This window comes from Myotis yumanensis, unplaced genomic scaffold, assembly GCF_028538775.1.
Source record: "Myotis yumanensis isolate MYYU_CA2020_CCGP unplaced genomic scaffold, mMyoYum1.0.hap1 SCAF_3, whole genome shotgun sequence".
Lineage (NCBI taxonomy): Eukaryota > Metazoa > Chordata > Mammalia > Chiroptera > Vespertilionidae > Myotis > Myotis yumanensis.
This window is the reverse complement of record NW_027223754.1, coordinates 153,753,554-153,776,427: the sequence shown is the minus strand read 5'-3', so window position 1 is coordinate 153,776,427 and position 22,874 is coordinate 153,753,554. Positions and strand designations below refer to the sequence as shown.

At 36.8% G+C, this 22,874-nt stretch overlaps 1 protein-coding gene across 5 annotated transcripts in view; it reads left to right on the top strand.

Annotated features, from left to right (window-relative positions):
• Nucleotides 1–22,874, top strand: part of MON2 (MON2 homolog, regulator of endosome-to-Golgi trafficking) — a 121,332-nt gene that overhangs the window by 74,151 nt on the left and 24,307 nt on the right. For 4 of the 5 annotated variants that reach the window (XM_070409815.1, XM_070409819.1, XM_070409817.1 and 1 more), the window contains 8 exons: nucleotides 2,089–2,251; nucleotides 3,725–4,018; nucleotides 7,553–7,751; nucleotides 11,217–11,845; nucleotides 15,883–16,026; nucleotides 16,648–16,665; nucleotides 16,951–17,079; nucleotides 17,864–18,054. In XM_070409815.1, coding sequence (XP_070265916.1) covers nucleotides 2,089–2,251; nucleotides 3,725–4,018; nucleotides 7,553–7,751; nucleotides 11,217–11,845; nucleotides 15,883–16,026; nucleotides 16,648–16,665; nucleotides 16,951–17,079; nucleotides 17,864–18,054 — 1,767 coding nt within the window. The remainder of the gene's footprint in view (nucleotides 1–2,088; nucleotides 2,252–3,724; nucleotides 4,019–7,552; nucleotides 7,752–11,216; nucleotides 11,846–15,882; nucleotides 16,027–16,647; nucleotides 16,666–16,950; nucleotides 17,080–17,863; nucleotides 18,055–22,874) is intronic. The other variant, XM_070409816.1, reaches the window with a different exon arrangement.

Genomic DNA, 22,874 nt, shown 5'->3' with positions numbered 1-22,874 from the left:
TAGAAATAGAGAGGAGATGGATTTGAACTACTTATAAACAGATTAACTTTTAGGGGGAAAGGGTTTTAGGAAACAGAATCAGGAATAATTCCCAGATTTCTGGCTTTGCTTAGTGGATAGTAGTCCAAATTACCATAAGGTATATAACTAAACTACAGGCCCGGTGCATGGATTCATGCACTGGTGGGGTCCCTCAGTGTGGCCTGCAGGGATTGGGCCAAAACTGGCAGTCCAACATCCCCGAGGGATGTAGTAGTGCATGAAACAGGAGGTGGCCGGGGAGGAGCCAGAGCCCAGGCCAGGCGCCACGCTGCTCCCGCTCATCTTGGCCCCGCTGTGCCTGCTGCTGCCGCTCAGTAGGCTCGCTGCCACTCTGTTGTGGTCTCAGTGCGCCCATCCTAGGGCAATACCAGCATACCCATGATGGAGAAGCGGCTGCAGGCTCACACCCAGTCAGTCCCTATTCCGGTCCCAGTCTGGATGGGGGAGGGTCGCACAGGAGGAGTGTCTGCGGGAGAGGCTCGTGCTGCCGCAGCAGTTGTGGGAGTGCACTGACCACCAGGGGGCAGCTCCTGCGTTGAGTGTCTGCCCCCTGGTGGTGAGTGCACATCATAGTGAACGGTTGAATGGTCACTTATGCTTTTATATATATAGACTAGAGGCCTGGTGCACAAAATTTGTGCACGGGGCTGTGTGTCCCTCAGCCCAGTCTGCACCCTCTCCAATCCAGGACCCCTTGGGGGATGTCTGACTGCTGGTATAGGCCCAATCCCGCAGGGGACATCCCGGCAGTCAGACATCCCTCTCACAATCCAGGACCGCTGGCTCCTAACTGCTCACCTCCCTGCCTGCCTGATCGTCCCTAACCACTCTTTTTGCCTGCCTGGTCGCCCCCAATTGCCCCCCCTGCTGGCCTGATCGCCCCTAACTGCTCCTCCCTGCTGGCCTGATTATCCTTAACTGCCTCTGCCTCAGCCCCCACCACTGTGGTTTTGTTCAGGAGGAGGACCGGATGACGGGAAGATGTCCTGTCGACTTGGTCTAATTAGCATATTACCCTTTTATTAGTATAAATAAGGAATTCAGAAGAAAGAGCACATTTAGAGTAAATGTATGGATTTGTTTAATTTAACGTAGGACAGTGCAATGGAGAGAACAGAAATTTGAATGTATTTGTGTGTAATTCTGCAGCAGGATTTGTAATACCTTGTTTTGATGACTAATTTAGGAGTTTTACATGATTGAGATGCTTGAGACTATTATGGAAGTCTTATTTAAAAATTTTAAAAATTTATTTGTAGTAATAAATTTCCTTAAATCCTACAAAATATTGAGATGATTAAAGTGAAATGATATCACCTATAGCTTAAATGAAGCTGAAGTTTCTTCTTCCAACCTATGATGTAGTTATAAAATACGATGTTGTTATATGAATGAAGTGAATTAATGCATGTAAAACTCTTACAAAGTTCCTGACATAGTAAACACTCAATGTACTAGCTATTATAATTCATTTTCATCATTATTTTTTGCCACCAGAATTTATCTTAAAAAAATCAAATACTTCGTATTCTCTTTATATGAAATTCAAAATTAGTATTTTCTTTTATAATGTAGAATTTAGAAATAAGATATAGTATAGATATAAAAGAATAAAGAACTAATTTTCATTCAGTGAGTATTTCATTGTGTGTATACATGCTAGGCATCATGTTAGATTTTGGGGATATAGTGGTAAGAGGTTAGCTCTAGGCAATTTCCTTTCTCATTTAATGTCTTAAGTTTTGTTGGACTAGTTGGTGCAAAATACAAATAAAAAATAATATGGCATTAATACACATTTTCCTTTCCTTTTGTGTACTGTTTTATTTCTGTACCTGTGTATTTTTTTTATTAATTATTTTAAATAAGCATGTTGTTTTAAAATCTCTGTAAATGTTGAAGTCCTAGGTTATCTATATTAGAGAAGATTTTCTTGTTCAAACTTTAAAATAAAATTTTGCATGGTCCAAATTACCATAAAAATATATTTCCCTTACATTTTGTTTAAATGCATGAGTATAAACTTCTTATCTTTTGTGTTTTCAGAGAATCCTTGATACGAACTGCATTTCAGTGTCTTCAGTTGGTTGTAACAGATTTTCTACCAACAATGCCTTGTACTTGCCTGCAGATAGTTGTAGATGTTGCAGGTAGCTTTGGACTTCATAATCAAGAACTTAATATTAGTTTAACTTCAATAGGTTTATTGGTATGTATCACTGCCTTTTAATAATATAACCTAGAGAGTGAATGGTAAGCAAATACTTGACTCTATAGGAATCATTTAAATGACTCTGATACCAAACACATCTTCCTTAAAGGATTAAGTGACACAGTTTAAGAAATGATTCATTAGTAGCAGACTATTTAGAATAATTTTGACATATGGAGCTGAAGTTTGTTTTTTACATGGTTTTCTTGGGAGGATTTAATAAACTGGTAATAGTACATAGAAGAGAAAGAGTCAGTTGACTCATGTAAAGGTTAATTGATTATCAATATTATTTTGGAAGCAACATTTTGATATACTACTTATTTAGTAAATAAAACTTCCATAAAAGGCTTCACCATTTATGGAGTCCCATAGCTTGTCAACACTGCTTTGTTAGCTGTAAGGAGACTGCACATGATAGTGCAAGAGCCCAGACTGTTAGACATGTATTTTAATTCTGTCTGCTCCTTGTTAATTGTTAAATTATTGATCTTTTGAGCTTCATTTTACTTATTTTGAATATAAAAGTAATAAAATGTAAGTTAGGATATTGTTAAATATTACACAAAGTAAACATGTAGAGAGCTGTTGCCAGTACAAATTTATTTAAAGGCAGTTATTTAGACTCTTAAATGTATATTATAACTCAGAATTTTACAAGTCAAATTTAAATACCCCTCACAAGCTAGATAACTTAGTATTTTGCTATTAACATGTTAAGTGCCATGTCAGTCATCGGTGACTGACACTATACTTTCCGTCAAAAATATAATCATGGGGGAAAACATAGACATGTTCTGTATGTATATAATTGCTCCTAAAGAGTAGTTGATTAATTCAATGTTGATTTCTGCTAGATATTACTTCCTTTATTCTATATTTATGTTCACAGATATTGGACTCTACATTTTTACCATTGATATAATTCTCATTGATTTGCATACCTTGCTGTGGTTGCGTATGAAGTTATAAGATATGTTTGGAAATAGTAATTGCTCTTGTATGAAGTTACAAAATACTAACTTCATATTATATTAAGAAATGATATTAAAGAATTGTTAATAATTTTGTTAGTATGATAATGGTTTCAGGGTTATGTTTTTAAAGCCTTTTTCTAGTAGAGATTATAAAATAGGTATAAAGTAAAAATAAAATATTAATAATTTTTATCTAGGTGGTGGGTATATCAACATATTGACATACTCCCTATTTTTGTGTTCTTAACATTTTTCATAATAAATTTATAAAAAATATTAATGTTAGCAAAATATTTCTCCCCCATATTCTCCTGAAATCAGATAGAAACACTTGACAGAGAAAGAGATGTTTTCATTAAATCCCTTCTAGATTTCTGAAGTAATTTTTAGAAGTTTTATTCTAAAAAGTAAAACAGCTGTGGGTTGCATATTTATATATGTCTTTAAAATAAAATCTATGGATAAAGTGATATTTTTCTACTTTGCTTTTTAGTGGAATATTTCAGATTATTTTTTCCAAAGAGGAGAAATTATTGAAAAAGAATTAAATAAAGAAGAGGCAGCACAGCAAAAGCAGGCAGAAGAGAAAGGGGTTGTCTTAAATCGGCCATTCCACCCTGCACCACCATTTGATTGCCTTTGGTTGTGTCTTTATGCAAAATTGGGTGAACTATGTGTGGACCCCCGACCTGCTGTCAGGAAGAGTGCAGGGCAAACTCTGTTTTCAACAATTGGTGCACATGGGACCTTATTACAGCATTCAACATGGCACACTGTTATTTGGAAGGTACTGTAAACTAGCTTGAGTTATCAGCTTTTAATTGGAACACACATATATTTTTTCAATTAAACTTTTTCCTGTTTACTTTTTCTTTCTGGAGGGAAAACTGGTTCTTGTATTAGATCCCTTCACTTTAAATTTAATCTTCTATTCCTTGTTTCATCTACTTTGGGTACCATCTCTTATTTATTTCTTTATTTCTTTATTGTTTAAAGTATTACATCTTTCTCTTTTTCCCCCATTGACCTCTCCCTGGCCATCCCACCTCCTAGCACATGCCTTCATCCCCCTAGTGTCTGTGTCCATTAGTTATGCTTATATGCATGCATACAAGTCCTTTGGTTGATCTCTTAATGTCCCCCCCACGCCGCACCCCTGCCTTCCCTCTGACCTCTGAGGATTGACGGTCTGTTTGATGCTTCTCTGTCTCTGGATCTGTTTTTGTTCATCAGTTTATGTTGTTCATTATATTCTGAAAATGACTGAGATCATGTGATATTTTTCTTTCTCTGACTGGCTTATTTTGCTCAGCATAATGCTCTCCAGGTCCATTCATGCTGTTGTGAATGGTAAGAGTTCTTTCTTTTTTACAGTAGCGTAGTATTCCATTGTGTAGATGTACCACAGTTTTTTAATCCACTCATCTGCTGATGGGCACTTAGGCTGTTTCCAAATCTTAGCTATTGCAAGTTGTACTGCTATGAACATAGGGGTGCATATATCTTTTCTGATTGGTGTTTCTAGTTTCTTGGGATATAGTCCTAGAAGTGGGATTACGGGTCAAATGGGAGTTCCATTTTTAATTTTTTGAGGAAACTCCATACTGTTTTCCACAGTGGCTGCACGAGTCTGCATTCCCACCAGCAGTGCACGAGGGTTCCTTTTTCTCCGCATCCTCACCAGCACTTGTCCGTTTGTTGATTTGTTGATGATAGCCATTCTGACAGGTGTGAGATGGTACCTCGTTGTTGTTTATATTTGCATTTCTCGGATGATTAGTGACTTTGAGCATGTTTTCATGTGTCTCTTGGCCTTCTATATGTTCTCTTTCGAAAGAGGTCTATTTAGGTCCTTTGCCCATTTTTTGATTGGATTGTTTATCTTCCTTTTGTTAAGTTGTATGAGTTCCCTATAAATTTTGGAGATTAAACTCTTATGGGATATAACATTGGCAAATACATTCTCCCATGCAGTGGGCTGTCTTTTTGTTTTGTTGATGATTTCTTTTGCTGTGCAGAAGCTTTTTATTTTGATATAGTCCCATTTGTTTCCATTGTCCTAGGAGCAGTATTTGTAAAGATATTGCTACAACATATGTCTGCTATTTTTAAAAATATTTTTATTGATTTCAGAGAGGAAGGGAGAGGGAAATAGAAACATCAATGATGAGATAGAATCATTGATCGGCTACCTCCTGCACACCCCACACTGGAGATTGAGCCTGCAACCCAGGCATGTGTCCTGACCGGGAATTGAACCTGGAACTTTCTAGTTTATAGGTCGATGCTTAACTACTGAGCCACACCAGCCAGGCTGTCTGCTATTTTGCTTCCTATGGATTCTTCTGAGATTTTTATGGTTTCCCATCTTACATTTAAGTCCTTTATCCAGTTTGAGTTTATTTTTGTGAATGGTGTAAGTGGTGGTCTAGTTTCATTTTTTTGCATATATCTGTCTAATTTTCCCAACACCACTATTGAGGAAAACTGTCTTGACTCCATGCATCTGTGCATTTGACAAAACTGAAAATGTTAGCTTTGTCATATTTTAAATTGCACTTTACGTAAAACAGATTAAATATTTAAAACCTCATTTTTTTTTTTTATCTTCATCTCTTATCTCTGTCTCTGATTTCTGCCTTTGCCCTTCCCTTTTTCCCCATTTTCCCAAGTGGTAAAAATAGGAATTGCTAAACCATTACACATAATTCAAATATAATATAATCAAATGAGAATTTTATGAATTAAAGAATATCAACAACTGAAATTTACTTGCAGAATCATCAAACAAAAGTCACCTTCAATTGGTAAATTCTACGTTCATTAAATATAGTTTTCTTTTTTGTTTTTCTTTTTTATTCCCTTCTAAAAACTTTCTTACAAAGTCAACAGCTAGGCTCTTCTTTTTTGTTCCATCTGTTTCATTTTAATAAAATTCTATTTATAATCCTCCCACTGCTTTTGTGAATATTTGAGATCAGTAAATTTGACAATAGGCAGCATAGTAAACCTTAATTGTATTTAACAATGTTTTCAATTTAATAAAGAGACCTCAAAATGTCGTCTTAAAAAATTAATGTACATTTCCTAATAAAAATAACTAAAAGCCCTTGTGTGTTCTGTCTCAACTTTATCCCCTGGCTCCTCAGATCAGAAACATGCTTAACTTTTTTGTTACCGTTTTTAAAAGCAAACTGATAATTTCTCTTATAGCTGTTTTCCTTTCAACAGCTTCATTGTTTATCTTGCTGCTTAATTCTCAGGGATTTATTTCTTCCTTACCTTCCTTGCTCTCCCTTATCCCTTATAATTTGATTTCCAGATTATTCTACTTCAGAGTCTCTTAAACCTTAGCCAGTAACAGAATCACCTGGAGGACTTACTAAAGCACAGATTGCTGAGCCACCACTCTATCCTCTAGAGCAGAACCTTTGTTCTGCCAATGGGCATTTGGATACTTACAACATCATTTGCTTAATAGAATTCACTTAGTGTAAATGTATGTTGTTATGATAAAAGTGCCTAGATTTATTGAATTTCTACTCCCACCTTCTGTTGCCTTGGCAGGGCCAGATCAAATGATTTCTCAGGCCTTATACTGCCCATGGTCCAGGCTTTCCCTACCCCTGCTCTAGAGTTTGACTTTTTACCCTTGTCCTGGGGCCTGAGAATTGCATATGTATGACGCTCCTGGGTGATGCTAATGCTGCTGATTTTGAGACCATATTTGAGAACTACAGAAATTGTTCACAGGCTACAGGTAGTCTTCTAATTGCCAAGTTTTTCGCCATATGCTCATTCCTTATCCTACTCATTTTTTTGTAGCATTTAACCTTGTTGATTAGTTTCTCCATGAAATTTCTTTCCTTGGTTTGTTTCACAGCATGCTTCTGGTTCTGTATTCAATTCTTATTTTAATTTATTTTCTTATTCCTTCCTCTGAATCTGCCCTTTAAATATAAACATTTTCCAAGTCCTAAAACCATTTCCTGTTTCATTTTTCCAAGTATCTTCATCTAATCCTGAAGCATCAGTTATAAGCTCTATCTAAATGTCTCCCATAATTATATTTTTTTGCCTGGACCCTTCTCATTAGTTTTGTCCTTTTTTAATACATTATCCCATAGATGCTCCACTAACACTTCAACCCAACAGTCTAATTTATTTTAATTTTTCATATTCCATGACTTACATAAGAATACTTCTAGTGTTCAATTTCTTCTAACATAGGGGGATTGATTAGATTGTCAGATATAATTTTTGTAATAATTCCTAATCTATATTATCAATACTTTTTATATGTATTTTTATAAATATTCAGGTTCTCTTTCATCTGTTGGACCGAGTTCGAGAGTCTTCTACCACTGCAGACAAAGAAAAGATTGAATCCGGAGGTGGCAATATTCTCATTCATCATTCAAGGGACACAGCAGAGAAGCAGTGGGCTGAGACATGGGTTTTAACATTGGCCGGAGTAGCAAGAATCTTCAACACTAGACGATATTTACTGCAACCTTTAGGTCTATATATACATATATATTCTTTTTTTTTTTCTTTTCCTGGTGATACAGACAATTCATGATAAAGAAAATTTGGAAAATACAAAAGATTTTTTTTGAAATTCATATACAATGCTACTTCCCAAGAGTAATCTTAACTGCCAGGTGTTAATGTGCGATATGTGCATAAGCAGTTTTCATTGAAAAAATAAGTATTATCTGCTGTGGGCTAGCATCAAGGGAATATAATGATGAGCAAAAAATACACCATCTTTGCTGTCATGGGCATTTGGAAGAAGTATAACTACATTAAAAATGCAAAATTGCTACAATTATAAATGGTACAAAGGAGTGGTGCATTATGAACTTATAATAGGTATTTAACCAGACCAGTGAGGTCCAGATAATCTTCCCGAAGAAAGCATTATTTTATCTGAGATTTCAAGGATATGAGATTTCATCAGGTGAGGGCAAAATGAAAGCTGAAGGGCCTTATAGGCAGAGCGAACATATAGAAGAGATAGAAGAAAATTGGGTGGGAGATGTTGAGGACCTTAGCATGTTTGAAGGTTTGGAATGAAAGTGTGATTCCAGATGAAGTTGTAGAGGGAGAGAGGCCAAACCATGCAAAATTCTGGAGGTCATATTCATAAGTTAGAACTCCGTCCAACAGCAGTGAAAAGCTAACGGTTTTAGTTCATATTGTGACATGATCAGACATGCAGTTCTAAAAGGTCACTGTGGATGGTATGAAATGGCAGCAAGGAAGGAAGGCAGGCAGGATACTATTAGACTGGTTAGGAAGCTATTGGTGCAGATCAGTGGTTCTCAACCAGGGCCAATTTTGCCCTCCCCCTTTTCCCTCCAGGACATTTGGCAATGTCTGGAGACATTTTTGATTGTCACAACTGATGAGGGACAAGTGCTGCTAGAATCTGGGGAGTAGAGGCAACAGATGCACAACAAAGAAGTATTTAACCAAAACTGCCCATATTACTGAGATTGAGAAACGCCAGTGTAGATTATAGCATCTTCAATTCTGGTGGGAGTGATAGGGGTGATAGAAAATGTGAACAGAAGTACTTTTGTACATAATTGAGCATGCTATACATATTTTATTTTTTAGTTTATTATTTTATATTTGACTTTTTTCTGCTTTTGTTAAAGCATAAGCATATTTACTTTTTCTGTAGGTTTTTTTGTGTGGTGATCTTCATGTACATTATTTTAAAAAAAAATAACTTATAGTGCTTCATTTTTCATTTTACGATTAACATATTTAAATTTTATGTACAATGAAATGTACCAATTTTAACTGTATATTTGCTGAGTTTTGACAAAATAAGCATCATTTTTAATACCTCCATAATAGTTACTTTATTTTAAAAGCTAAGAACTAATAGATATAGATTTAGATTTTTAGAAATGAAGATATTACGTAGTTTGTTTTGCGTTGATAATTTTTTACAATTTGAAACTAAAAATGTTTTTTATTTGGAATGAAGTTCATATTTTTAACAAACGTGTAATATATAATTATCCTAGTCTTTTAGAAAAATGACTTTTTCCTAGACATAGAGCATATTAATAGAGGAATTGCTTTTGTTTAGCTATTTTGATAGTTTTTAAACATAATTTGTCAAAGCTCTTTGAATAGTTTACTGAAAAAATCTTTTTTATTGTATGTAAAAAATTATACCTTAATTTTTAATTAAAAAAAGGAGAATAGAAAAGAGGCACAAAACTGGGAAGGTGTTATAGTTTGTCCTATATAAGCAAAGTAGTATTTATTGTTTCATACCAGATCTGCTTCTAGCTTTTTCTGTTAATTGAGTGCTTCCTCAAAAAAAAAAAAAAAAATCAAGTATGGTGCCAAGGGGGTGCTAGAATTATTGGGGGGATCTCTTTGTAAATTATATGTGTCTAACTACTATGCTATACATCTGAAACTAAAATAAAATAATATTGAATGTCAACTGTAATTGAAAAACATTTTTTAAAATAACTTTAAATAAATAAAATCAAGTCATTTATAGCCTTTCCAAGGCTATAAACCTCGATGATTTATATGTGTTCCATAACCTACTTATGTTATCCTACTTTGGAAAATGTAAATTCCTCTGATTTTTGCATTATTTAAATGCAAGTATGTAGGTAATAAAGCAGCTCTTAAAGTAAAACTATCTGTTAACAAACCATTGGGCCAGATTGCTGTTAGGAATAAGGTCATTTTTGCTGGACTTCATAGAAACAAGTTACACCTGGGTTCATTATGTGTTTAGTTGGTCATAGTAGTAGAGCAAGAGATTGAATTGATCAGTGGAAACCAGCAACTACCATTCAGCTCATGCCTTGCTGACTCATTTTCATGTGAGGGAAACAAATTTATACTCATTATGAAAGGACAGTCTATTTATTTTGTCCTGGTAACTATTATGGGTGAAAAATGTTTAAGAAAGTTATACAACTGCCTTGACCAATGTGGCTCAGTTGGTTGGGTGTTGTCTTGTGCACTGAAAGGTTGCTGGTTTGATTCCCAGTCAGGGCACATACCCCAGTTGTGGGCTTGACCCTTGTTGGGGGTGAGGTCATGCAGGAGGCAGCTGATTGATGTTTCACTATCACATCAAAGTTTCTCTTTCACTCTCCCTTTCTCTCTCAAAATCAAGAAAAAAATCTTTTTATTTATTATTTTTTTTAAATATATTTTATTGATTTTTTTACAGAGAGGAAGAGAGAGGGATAGAGAGGTAGAAACATCGATGAAAGAGAAATATCGATCAGCTGCCTCCTGCACGCCTCCTGCTGGGGATGTGCTCGCAACCCAGGCACATGCCCTTGACTGGAATCGAACCCAGGACCCTTCAGTCCGCAGGCCAACGCTCTATCCGCTGAGCCAAACCGGTCAGGGCAAGAGAAAAATCTTTTTTAAAAAAGTTGTATAACTATAAATTATTTAAATATGAAAACTAAAGTTTAAAGTTTAATGGAATGTCAGTTTAACCATTTAGACATATAAAATAAAGTTTCACACTGTTATAGCTTGTAACTTTTCCAATATATTTAAGAATGATAACATCTTAATCATTAATAAAGGCAGATAGATAGACTGAAGATGTTACTAAAAAGCTTTTGTTTTTACCCTCTTAAATTTTTTTCTTTCTCCTTTGGCAAAAGTACTAGGATATAGTATAAACATGTATAGTTACATTTACAGAGTTTTGTTTTTAAAACCAAAACATTGTTTGATATACCCATTATCTAATCTCTTTTTGGTGCCCTTTGTTCCTGTATCTGAAAAATAATTTACTGGATTTTCCAGTTGTAATGGTTTTAATTCACATTGTTAGTAACCTTAGTACCTAAGCTGTTTTTTCTAGTTCCATAGGAATTTAAGCAGAAAAATAAATAGATTCTAAAGGGTCTAATAGAGAACATTTGTTCACTTTTATGGTGATATATATATTTTTTCTCTTCTTAATATAGGAGACTTTTCAAGAGCATGGGATGTACTTCTTGACCATATACAATCAGCAGCACTCAGCAAAAACAATGAAGTATCTCTGGCTGCACTGAAAAGCTTCCAGGAAATTTTACAGATTGTGTCCCCTGTCAGAGACTCAGATAAGCCTGAGACACCGCCTGCAGTTAATGTACCTGTGTCTGTCCTTCTGGGGTCAATATCAGGCCCCGGCCTGAGCAGGCCATTTGTAAGAACAGATTCCATTGGAGAAAGACTTGGAAGATACAGTAGCTCTGAGCCGCCCGTAGTTACTGATGAGCTTGAAGATTTGAATCTCTGGTGGGCTGCGTGGAATACCTGGTATAGAATTGGATCTGAAAGCACTAAGCCTCCTATTACTTTTGATAAACTGACTTTTATTCCCAGCCAGCCTTTTCTTACAGCTTTAATTCAGATATATCCAGCTCTCTACCAACACATAAAAACTGGTTTCAACATGGATGACTTGCAAAAATTGGGGGTCATATTGCACAGTGCTGTTTCTGTCCCAATAAGTTCAGATGCATCTCCTTTTATTCTTCCATCTTATACTGAAGCAGTTTTGACAAGTTTACAGGAAGCTGTACTTACAGCTTTAGATGTTCTCCAAAAGGTAATAGAATTTTAATGGCTAAGCAAAAATGCATGTTTTTTTTCTTTGCTATGTATTTTTTTGGTAATTAATTCTGGATCATTAAGATTGTTATGTATATATACTTGGGATAAGTTCAGGATTGTAAAGATCTAGTTATTTTAAAAACGTGTCATTTTCTGGTAATTCAGGTTTGTTTTGAGAGTCGTTAAGAAACTGCCTGCATATTGTTTCTATTCACCAGCATTTTTGGTTTATTCATACATCTCTTTATAAGAGGCTAATACTTTTTGGAATAACAGCTTTTGTCTGGTACTTATGTAGTTAGAAAATTAATAGGCAGTGGGATTACATATATATATGTTTTTATCTGCAATTAAATCTAGCTCTGGAATTCTTGGAAGCTTATTTTAAAAAAAGAAGTAAGGATAAATTTATAAAGTATTTTACAGAAATTTAAGAAAGTTATATTTTTACCTATGTGTGTTTTGTTACTGAAAAAAAAATTATCAAAAACAGACCTAAATATCATTGAATAAATTCCAATTAGCAAGTAACACCAAATCAAAATCAAATAATTCTTTGAAATTTAATGTAATTGTTAGTGCAATTCACAACAACCAAAATGCTGGAGAACAAAATGCCAACTGAAGTCAGCAATTCCAGTTCAGTAGCTATGACATACTAGTGCCTGGTGCAAGGCTTCATGAACATTGAAAGGAAATTAATTAGAAGGTGGCCAGCGGGGCGGGACTGGGCGAGACAGTCTGGACACACTCTGGAGCCAACCTCCCGTTGCCCCTCCCTGGCAGGCTACACCTGGGCCAGCTGCACCTGGGGCAGCACTGCAGCTCAAAGGGCATCTGCAGAGTGAGCGAGGTCCCTCCGGCAGGTGGGTCCCTCGGCCTGGCCTGTGGGGATCGGGCCAAAACTGGCTCTCTGACATCCCCCAAGGGGTCCCAGATTGCAAGAAGGCAGTTCTTGCCCTAACTGGTTTGGCTCAGTGGATAGAGCGTCGGCCTGCGGACTGAAGAGTCCCAGGTTCGGTTCCAGTCAAGGGCATGTACCTTGGTTGCGGGCACATCCCCAGTAAAGGGTGTGCAGGAGGCAGCTGATTGATGATTCTCTCTCATCGATGTTTCTAACTTTCTATCCCTCTCCCTTCTTCTCTGTAAAAAATCAATAACAATATATTTAAAAAAAAAAGAAAAAAAAGAAGGCAGTTCTTGGGTGACATACCCTGGAATCGGGCTCCCTCCTCTCTGGTTCCAGGGTGCGTCACCGGAGTACCGCCGCTGCCAAGTCACCATAGCTTGGCAGCTCCTGTGTTGAGCATCTGCCCCCTTGTGGTCAGTGAGCGTCATAGCTACCAGTTGGAGTGCCTTCCTCTAGTGGTCATTGAGCATCATAGCTACCAGTCAGACAGTCGCTTAGCCTTTTATATACATAGATTAGAATGGAACTAATACTTGACTATACATGTGTGATCCGTAACCATTTATGTACTGTAAATCATGTTTTCCATTTAACTGATTGCACATATCCAGCTGGAATGATGAACATTTGCATATGAAGAATGGTGGTTTCTGCTATATGGCAATACCTCTTAATTGCCTCTGGAAGAAGTCTAGCTGAGCAGTAATTCTTTATCTGTTTAACCCTATTATACAGAGAAACAAATTATGTAGAAACTTCAAATTTAAGAGAATCTGGCATTAAAAAAATTTATTGTAGGAATATCAGTTTTCCACAATTGAAATAAAAATAGCTGTTTTTAATTGTGGTGGTGGGGGATGTAGGTTCTCAATAATTACTTTTCCCCCCTTGCTTGATCATGCTCATAAATCACTCATAGACTGCCCTAGAGAGAACGGAAAAGTAATTTTATCAAAAAAGAAAAGAAAAGCCACAGGCCTTGTGGGATGCCTATAATCTACAACTCTCATTCAGATGTTTAATTCAAACTTTTATATATGTGTAGAGGATAAAAATAAAGAAGAAACAACAAATACCAAAAAACTCTCTTCAAGAGAAAAAAGTATATCATTAAAACAAAACAAAACAAAAAAACAGCCTCTGCTTTAGCAATAAGACAATAAGTGGAATCATTCATCCCAGTTACTAGGAATTTGTTCTGAGCTTTGAAAACAACATATACCTTCAACCTGAAACTTAAGAAGCTTTATATTGTTCATTTATATCAATTAATATTTTGCATTGTTAATTTTCACTGTATCTATTACTTGAAAATAATATAATATGGTATTGAACCTGCCACCTTTTGAGAAAGGGAACAACATTCCAACCAACTGAGCCACACCGGCCAGGGCTAGAGAAAATTCTTTTATCATTCAGGTTCTCCATTCACTATTTCTGGCAAAAATAGCTAAATATTGAGACATGGTGTTATTTTTTCACATTGTAATTATAAAATGATCTAACTTAGGTATGGGCAGCACTTTGCTTATCCACTTTCTATCTTAGGACAGTTATAGCTAAAGTTTTAGGTACAGCTAAATGGCTATATCTTCTCTTAGAGAAAATGAAACTAATCTATTGCCTGGCAGTTAAAAAGCTACGGATTACATACAAATATAAATGTTGTAAATATCTTTTTAAAGAAATTCCTTAAAAATTTGAATGCTATGAATTTTGACTTAGTATTTTGAGAGTAGAGTGTAGAGTGATCATGTTTTTTTTTTGTTTTGTAGAGCACAGATATATTTTAGGCATTCTATAAGTAATATCATTAAATATTTTTCTTACAGAGATAGATAAACACTCAAACAGGAAAATACGAAAGGTTGAGAGGAAAATACACATTTGTGGCTAGAAAAAAATAAAAACCTAAGATTTATTTAAGTACTTTTGACATATTTGAATTGGTAATTAAAACCTGCAATGATAAGATGGGCATTTTATTCTGTTTTATAAAATTATTTGTAGCAATAAGTTTAATCATATTAAAATATTGTAATCTTTAAAATCAAGTCTATATTCAGGTATTTTAGACATTATTAAATATATACTACCCTGCCCTAACCGGTTTGGCTCAGTGGATAGAGCGTCGGCCTACAGACTCAAGGGTCCCAGGTTCGATTCCAGTCAAGGGCATGTACCTTGGTTGCAGGCACATACCCAGTGGGGAGTGTGCACGAGGCAGCTGATCGATGTTTCTCTCTCATCGATGTTTCTAAATCTCTAACCCTCTCCCTTCCTCTCTGTAAAAAAAAATCAATAAAATATATTTTAAAATATATATATACTAGAGGCCTGGTGCACAAAAATTTGTGCACAAGGGGGGGAGGGATCCCTCAGCCCAGCCTGCGCCCATTTGCAGTCCAGGACCCTTTGGGGGATGTCCACCTGTCGACTTAGGCCTACTCCCCAGGGGATCAGGCCTAAGCTTGCAGTCAGACATCCTTCTGGCAACCAGGGAGCCCTCGGGGGATGTCCGACTAAAGTCTTAGGCCCCCAAGGGAGCTGTGATGAGGAAGCTGGGGTGACAGAGGAGCCACGCTGTCCTGCCCCACCCGCCCTGGGTCAGGTCGCACACGGGACGCCAGGGCGGGCTGGTGGATCGCTGCTGCCCCAAATATATTTTTTCCATTGATTTTTTAGAGAGAATGAAAGGGGGAGAGGGGTGGGGAGAAAGAAAGAAACATCAACATGAGAGGCACATCAATTGGTTGCCTACCACGTGTGCCCTGATCAGGGCCTGATGTTGAACAGCAACTGAGGTATGTGCCCCTGACTGGCAATTGAACCCACACCCCTTCGGTCCGAGGGCAGATGCTCTAACACACTGAGAAACCCAGCCAGGGCAATATTACACTTTTTATTTTTAAGAAGTTTTTAGTTGATTTATACATTTAGCCTATACTTTACTCAATAATAGTTTAAAATAGCTTAAATGTTCTTCAGGGCTTATAAAAGATTGTATGATACATAAAATAGGTCAGTTTTTAAGATTATTTGGTTAAGCAGATGCATGTAACAGTAAAGAACTTAATAGAATTCAGATTATGCATTCTGCTGTTCATATTTTGCTTTTATAGGCCATCTGTGTAGGACCAGAAAATATGCAGATAATGTATCCAGCTATATTTGACCAGTTACTGGCATTTGTAGAATTTTCCTGTAAACCTCCACAGTATGGACAACTGGAAACAAAGCACATTGCAAATGCAAAATATAATCAGGTAATTTACTCTAAATTATATTTACTATATAAGATTTTATGGCTTATAAGTACAAGTAAGTTCTACTTAAGAGGAACTCTGATTACCTCAGAAATTTTTCATTCACATATAAACTTTTGTATGTCTGGTAACAGTTTTAACCTAAAAGAAATACTATGTATAGAATCTTTTCTGTGTTTCTTTTTTTCTTGCTTATGATTTTCATTTCCCAAATGGTTTTCTAGGAAGTTTGGCCTTTCATGTTACGCTGTAGTACATCTTCTTCAAAGTTCCTTTCTTGGCTGCCCCAGCCCACTATAAAATGACTTCTAAATCCTTAAGCCTAATCTTTCCTAAAATAGATAACTACAATGCAGAATGACAATATCTGTGTGATTAAATAAGAAGTCTACTACTGGTGTGAAATTTAGTTGGATTTTACATAGAAGATTTTTATAACCATAATTGGCAAATTTTAACTCTGTTTTGGCTTAGGAGAAAAGTAAATTTCTGAATGCATGCACATGCTGATTTTGTTCATACAACATAAAAATTATAATTTTACATGGTCCGAAAAGTAGTTTTAATGTGTATTAACTCTTTTCATTCTATTTGTCTTGCAACACAATGGAATCACAATAGATCCAACTATTTGCACCGGTGAGTTAAATTTCCTAAAATTGTCCTAACCTATTGACAACAAAGTACATCTTTTCCAGTTCTTGATAGAATGCTCTATGTGCTTTTCACGATAATTTTGATTTTTGCCTGGCTGAAAATTATTATCTCATGAAGTACATATCTCTTTGAACACTTTGCATGTAATATAATCTGACATAAAACCAAGGCCTGAACTTTAAGACAAAGAAGCTTTCTGTTTGAAAGCAATACAATTTCATTTCATCTCATTTATTTTTAATTCCATGTGAAAATATTACTTTGTAGGCGGAATGGGTAGCCTTGAATTATGTACCGTTTGCTGAAAGATCTTTGGAAGTTGTTGTGGATTTATACCAAAAAACAGCCTGTCACAAAGCAGTGGTGAATGAGAAAGTACTCCAGAATATCATTAAGGTATTTCTTTTAAAAAAATGTTTATACTTTTATTTGATAATGACAGTATTATTGAAGTAACCCTTTAGATAATAATGTTTTATCATATAATGAAAATACAATTTATATTATTACTTATAGTGACTTTTCTCCAGTGTTCATGGATAATACTTAGAAACCTGTTTATCTGAAGTATGAAGTTTTTAAAATGAAAACTATTAAGTGAATATGCATTAGATTTTTTGCAATTCCTAAATTTTGTCACATAAGACAATGAGTTGAGGGTCCTGTTTCTTAGGATGATACTTCTCATACTTTGATGTTGAACATTCAGGGAGAAATTCACAATTCAGCCCATTGATTCAATTGATCATGCATAATTTTAATAGTCATTTTTACTTTTCAATTAGAATAGATATACAATGTTATGTTAGTTTCCGGTGTTGACAGTTATTTTAAAAATTCATCTCTTCTTGACTGTGTCCATTCTCCAAAAGCTTATTTCTTGTTTTTTCCTCTGTCTCTCTCTGTCTTCCTCACCCTTCCCTTCTCTCTAAAAATCAATAAAAACCTTTTTTTTAAGTGTTGTTACTTTTTCAGGGTCACTGGAGATAGGATTTAAAAGTATATTTTTCTAGGCAGTAGGATTTGAAGACTATAATGGAGAATTGGTCTTTCTAGAAAATAACATCCTTCTTTAAATGAAATTCCTATGCTATTATTTTTTCTCTATAATTTAAAAAAAATAAAGTTGTGTGTACAAATTTTAATGAATACTTATCTTAAATTGTCTTTATTTTCACAGACCCTTAGGGTTCCTCTCAGTTTGAAGTATTCCTGCCCTTCTGAAAGCACATGGAAACTGGCAGTGTCTTCTCTCCTCAAAGTTCTTTCTATCGGGCTGCCGGTTGCCCGGCAGCATGCTTCTTCTGGAAAATTTGACAGTATGTGGCCAGAACTAGCCAATACTTTTGAAGACTTTCTTTTTACTAAAAGGTCAGTTAGGACAATCTTTAAAGAAGTGTATACTATGCCTGTAATTGCTTTAAAAATAGTATTTCTAATTATTCATTAAAGTAATTGATTATTGAGAATCATAGCTTATATACAAAGCACAGCTGGATTAGGCATTTATCCATTTAGTACATCATCTGTGAGCAATGGAGATTTTGTACTTTACAATTATTTCGGTAGTAAGATAGGAATCAATATATATAAAAGCCTAAGCAACTGTCCAACTGTTGGACTGTTGGACCGTTCAACAGGTAGCTATGATGCACAAGACCACCGGCGGGTAGACGCTCAACACACAGGCATGGAAACATGGAACAGACTGATGAATCTCAGAGGGAAGGGGGGAGGAGTGAGGGCGTGAAGCGATTAACCAAAGATCTTATATGCATACTAGTGGCCAGGTGCATGGATTCGTGCACTGGTAGGGTCCCTCGGCCTGGCCTGTGGGGATAAGGCTGAAATGGGCCTGGTGCACGGATTCGTGCCCTGGTGGCCTGGCCTGCAGGGATTGAGCCGAAACCAGCAGTCCAGACATCCCCCAAGGGGTCCTGGATTACAAGAGGGCACAGGCCAGACCAAGGGACCCCGCCAGTGCATGAATCCATGCACTTGGCCTCTAGTCCAGTGGTCAGCAAACTGCAGCCCCTTGAGTGTGGCTCTTCCTCAAAATACCACGTGCGGGCGTGCACATACAGTGCAATTGAAACTTTGTAGCCACACTCAAGGGGCCAAAGAGCCGCATGTGGCTCGTGAGCCGCAGTTTGCCAACCACTGCTCTAGTCCTAGCTAATAAAGAGGGAATATGCTAATTGACCCTCACACCGTCACAAATATGGTGGTGCCCACAGCCAGTAGGAGGAAATATGCTAATTGACTGCCCCGCCCTCAAAGATGGCGGCACCCACAGCCAATAAGGAGGGAATATGCTAATTGCTGCCATGCCCTCCAAGATGGTGGCGCCCACAGCCACAAGATGGCGCCACCCAGTCCCCTCAACCCCACCAGGGCGGCAGGTGTGTGGCAAGGCCAGACCCGCCCCCAGGTGGGCCCGGCCATGCTATACACCTGCCTCCGGAGTCCCCCAGTCCCCTCAGCCCCTCAGCTGCCCAGGGCCAGCCCAGGGCGCAGGCAAACCTCGGATGGCGGCTGCCCACTTGCCCAGAGCCGCCCGAGGCTCAGGTAACCAGGGCCGGCTGAGGCTTGCACTGCCGGCAGTGGTAGCAGCAGAGGTGTGATGGGGCATCGCCTTCCCCTGATCGCCGGGTCACCTCCCGCCCCTGAGGGCTTCTGCACTGTGAGAGAGGGCAGGCCGGGCTGAGGGACCCCCCCTCCAGTGCATGAATTTTCATGCACCAGGCCTCTAGTCTGTATATAAGACTATGTGAATGCATCCTACCATGGTTTTGACTTGATGAAACCAAGAAGGTCCATTTTTTAAAACCATGCCCATTTGGCATTACACAAAGAAAGCAATTTTAGAAAATCAGTGTTTTACCAGAATAAATATGATCAGTGGCAGTAATGATCAATTCTTTAATATATTTAGGTTTGGCTGTTCCTAAACAATTAAAAACATAAATACAGTAGTCCCTCTTATCCACAGGGGTACATTCCAAGACTCCCTGAAACCACAGATAGTACCAACCCAATATACTATGTTTTGTCCTGTATGTACATACCTATGATAGAGTATAATTTATAAATTAGGCACATTAAGAGATTAACAATAGCTTATAAGAAAAAAGAATTACAATAATATACTGAAATAAAAATTAGGTGAATAAGATTTTTTTAAAAGATGGTAGGTTTGGCAAAGAAAAATGGAATTTTCATTGTGTGATATTCAACTGAGGGCATAAGTTAAGGATGTTCTTTTGACTCCTCACTGAGAGTGGGATAATTGGAACACAGACTAAATATTTTGAATAAGGAATCTGCTGCTGTCCATCTAGAGCTGTACTATCCAATGCAGTAGTCACTAGCTGTGGTTAATTAAAATTTTTAACTAAGTAAAATTAAAAGTTCAGTTTAGTCTCACTAGCAAGGATTCAAATTCTTATTGCCATATGTGACTAGTGGCTGCCATGTTGGACAGTGCAGATTATTGAACATTTCCATCCTCATAGAAAGTTCGTTTGGGCAACACTGATCTAAAATATGACATTTTACTATCAATGAACTCATGTAATAGCTGTGGATAGCCAGGTAGTCTTAAGTTTTACATCTAGTTTTCCTTTTTTTTTTCTACAATGTAATTGTCTTTTGTACTATGATAGTGAAATCCTATGACAATGGAAAATTTTCTATTTTTATGTCCTTTCATCATTTTTAAAGCCTATAGAATGATAAACATAGCATACACAGCTATGTAACCTTATAAAATTATTAGCTTGTAATTATTTAAATAATGAATTTGAGGTACTTTGAGAAAAAAAACTACATTAGTACACTGATAATGGTCAGATGAATCCACAACAGAATGATTTAACTGAAGAGATTATGTTTTCTAATGTTGTTATTTAGTAAAAAAAATAGGTATAAACAGGAACAGACTCATAGATACAGAGCACAAACTGATGGTTGCCAGATGGGCATGGAGTTAAGGAGCTGGGTGAAAAAAGTGAAGAGATTAAGTACAAATTGGTAGTTACAAAATAGTCATGGGGATGTAAGTACAGCGTAAGCATATAGTTAATAATCTATAATAATAAAAGCATAATATGCTAATTAGACTAGATGTCCTTCCGGACGACCTTCCGGACAAATCAGGGGCTGTGAGGGAAGCCCGGGTACCGGATGCCAGAGGGAAGCCCGGGTCCCGGATGCCAGAGGGAAGCCAATGCCGACAGCTGGGGAAAGGAAGGCCTACTCTTGCACGAATTTCGTGCATCGGGCCTCTAGTATTGTAATAACTATGTATAGTGGTGCCAGGTGGGTAATACTAGAATTATGGGGGATCACTTTGTAAACTATATAAATGTCTAAACACTATGCTATACACCTGAAACTAATCTATATATATAAAAGCTTAAGCGACCATCTGACCTTTTGACCGTCTGACTGGTAGCTCTGACACGCAATGACCACCAGGGGGCAGATGCTCCAACCAGTAGCTATGATGCGCACTGACCACCATGGGGCAGACGCCCAACATAGGAGCTGCTGAGCTGCGGTGACTTGGCAGCTGCAGTTCTCAGGTGACACACCCGGAACCAGAGAGGAGAGAGCCTGATTCCAGGGTGCGTCACCCAAGAACTGCCCTCTTGAAATCCAGGATCCCTCAGGGGATGTCAGAGAGCCGGTTTCAGCCTGATCCCTACAGGCCAGGCCAAGGAACCCCACTGGTGCATGAATCCATGCACTGGGCCTCTAGTATAAAATAATATTGAATGTCAAGTTTAATTGAAAAATTAAAAAGAAAATGCCCTGCCCAGTTTCTCTTAGTGCTTAGAGCAGTGATGGCGAATCTTTTGAGCTCAGCGTGTCAGCATTTTGAAAAACCCTAACTTAACTCTGGTGCCGTGTCACATATAGAAATTTTTTTATATTTGCAACCATAGTAAAACAAAGACTTATATTTTTGATATTTATTTTATATATTTAAATGCCATTTAACAACGAAAAATCAACCAAAAAAACGATGGTGTCATAGATCCACCATCACTGGCTTAGAGCATCATTTCTCGGACTGAAGAGTCTCGGGTTTGATTGCCAGTTAAGGGCACATACCTGGGTTGCTGGTTCAATCCCCATCCCTAGTCCCGGTGAGGGCATGTGGGAAGCAACCGATCAATATGTCTTGTTCACATCATCTTCTCTCTCTCTCTCTCTTGTTCTTTCCTCCTCTCTCTAAAAATCAATGGAAAAAATATTCTTAGGTGAGGATTAACTAACTAACTAAATAATTAAAAATTGCAGAGTGCAGAAGGGTTAACTTACATTTTTCTCTGTAAAAGCTTCTCTGATATTTCAGAATTCAAACTGACATAAGATTCTAATTTCTGTTTTTGAAAATGGTCAGACTTTGTTTTGCTTTCTTATGTATTTTTCACTCCTAGAAATTTTATTGATACCAATGCAAACATATTCTTTGTATTTGCAGGAAACAAATTATGTTTTTATCTTTAAAATAACACTGAAAATTTGAATTCCTTTGTGGATTCATTGCCCAAATCTTGATGTTAATTTATATAAAATGAGTAGATTTATAAATTTAAACTTTTTCCCTTTTTCTCTAATTATCTGTCTGTGTATGCATGTTGCCTTAATAATAAACTGAATAAGCTTTTTTTTTTAAATTGAAGTAACATTGGTAAATGGTAACATTGGTACATTATGTAAATTTCAGATGTACAACATTACAATTTGTTATCTGTATACATTATAAATAACATGTTCACCACCAAAAATAGTTTCCACCTGTCAGTATACATTTGACCCTTATTAACCATTTTGCCTCCCGCTCCACCTTCTTTCCCCTTTGATAACCACCAGTCTGTTGTCCTTATCTTTGAGTTTGTTTTAGTTTGTTGTTTCTTTTTTTTTCTTTACGTTCTATATGAGTGAAATCATACAATTTTCTATCTGACTTACTTTACTTAGCATAATACTCTAAAGTCCATCTGTGTCGTAAAAGGCAATATTTCATCTTTTTTATAGCCAAGTAGTATTCAGGTGTATGTGTGTGTTTGTGCGTGCGCACGTAACAAATCTTTAGTCATCTGTTGATGAACAGTTTATTTAGGTATCTGTGCTATAGTAAATAATGCTGCAATAAACATGGGGGTACATATATATTTTTG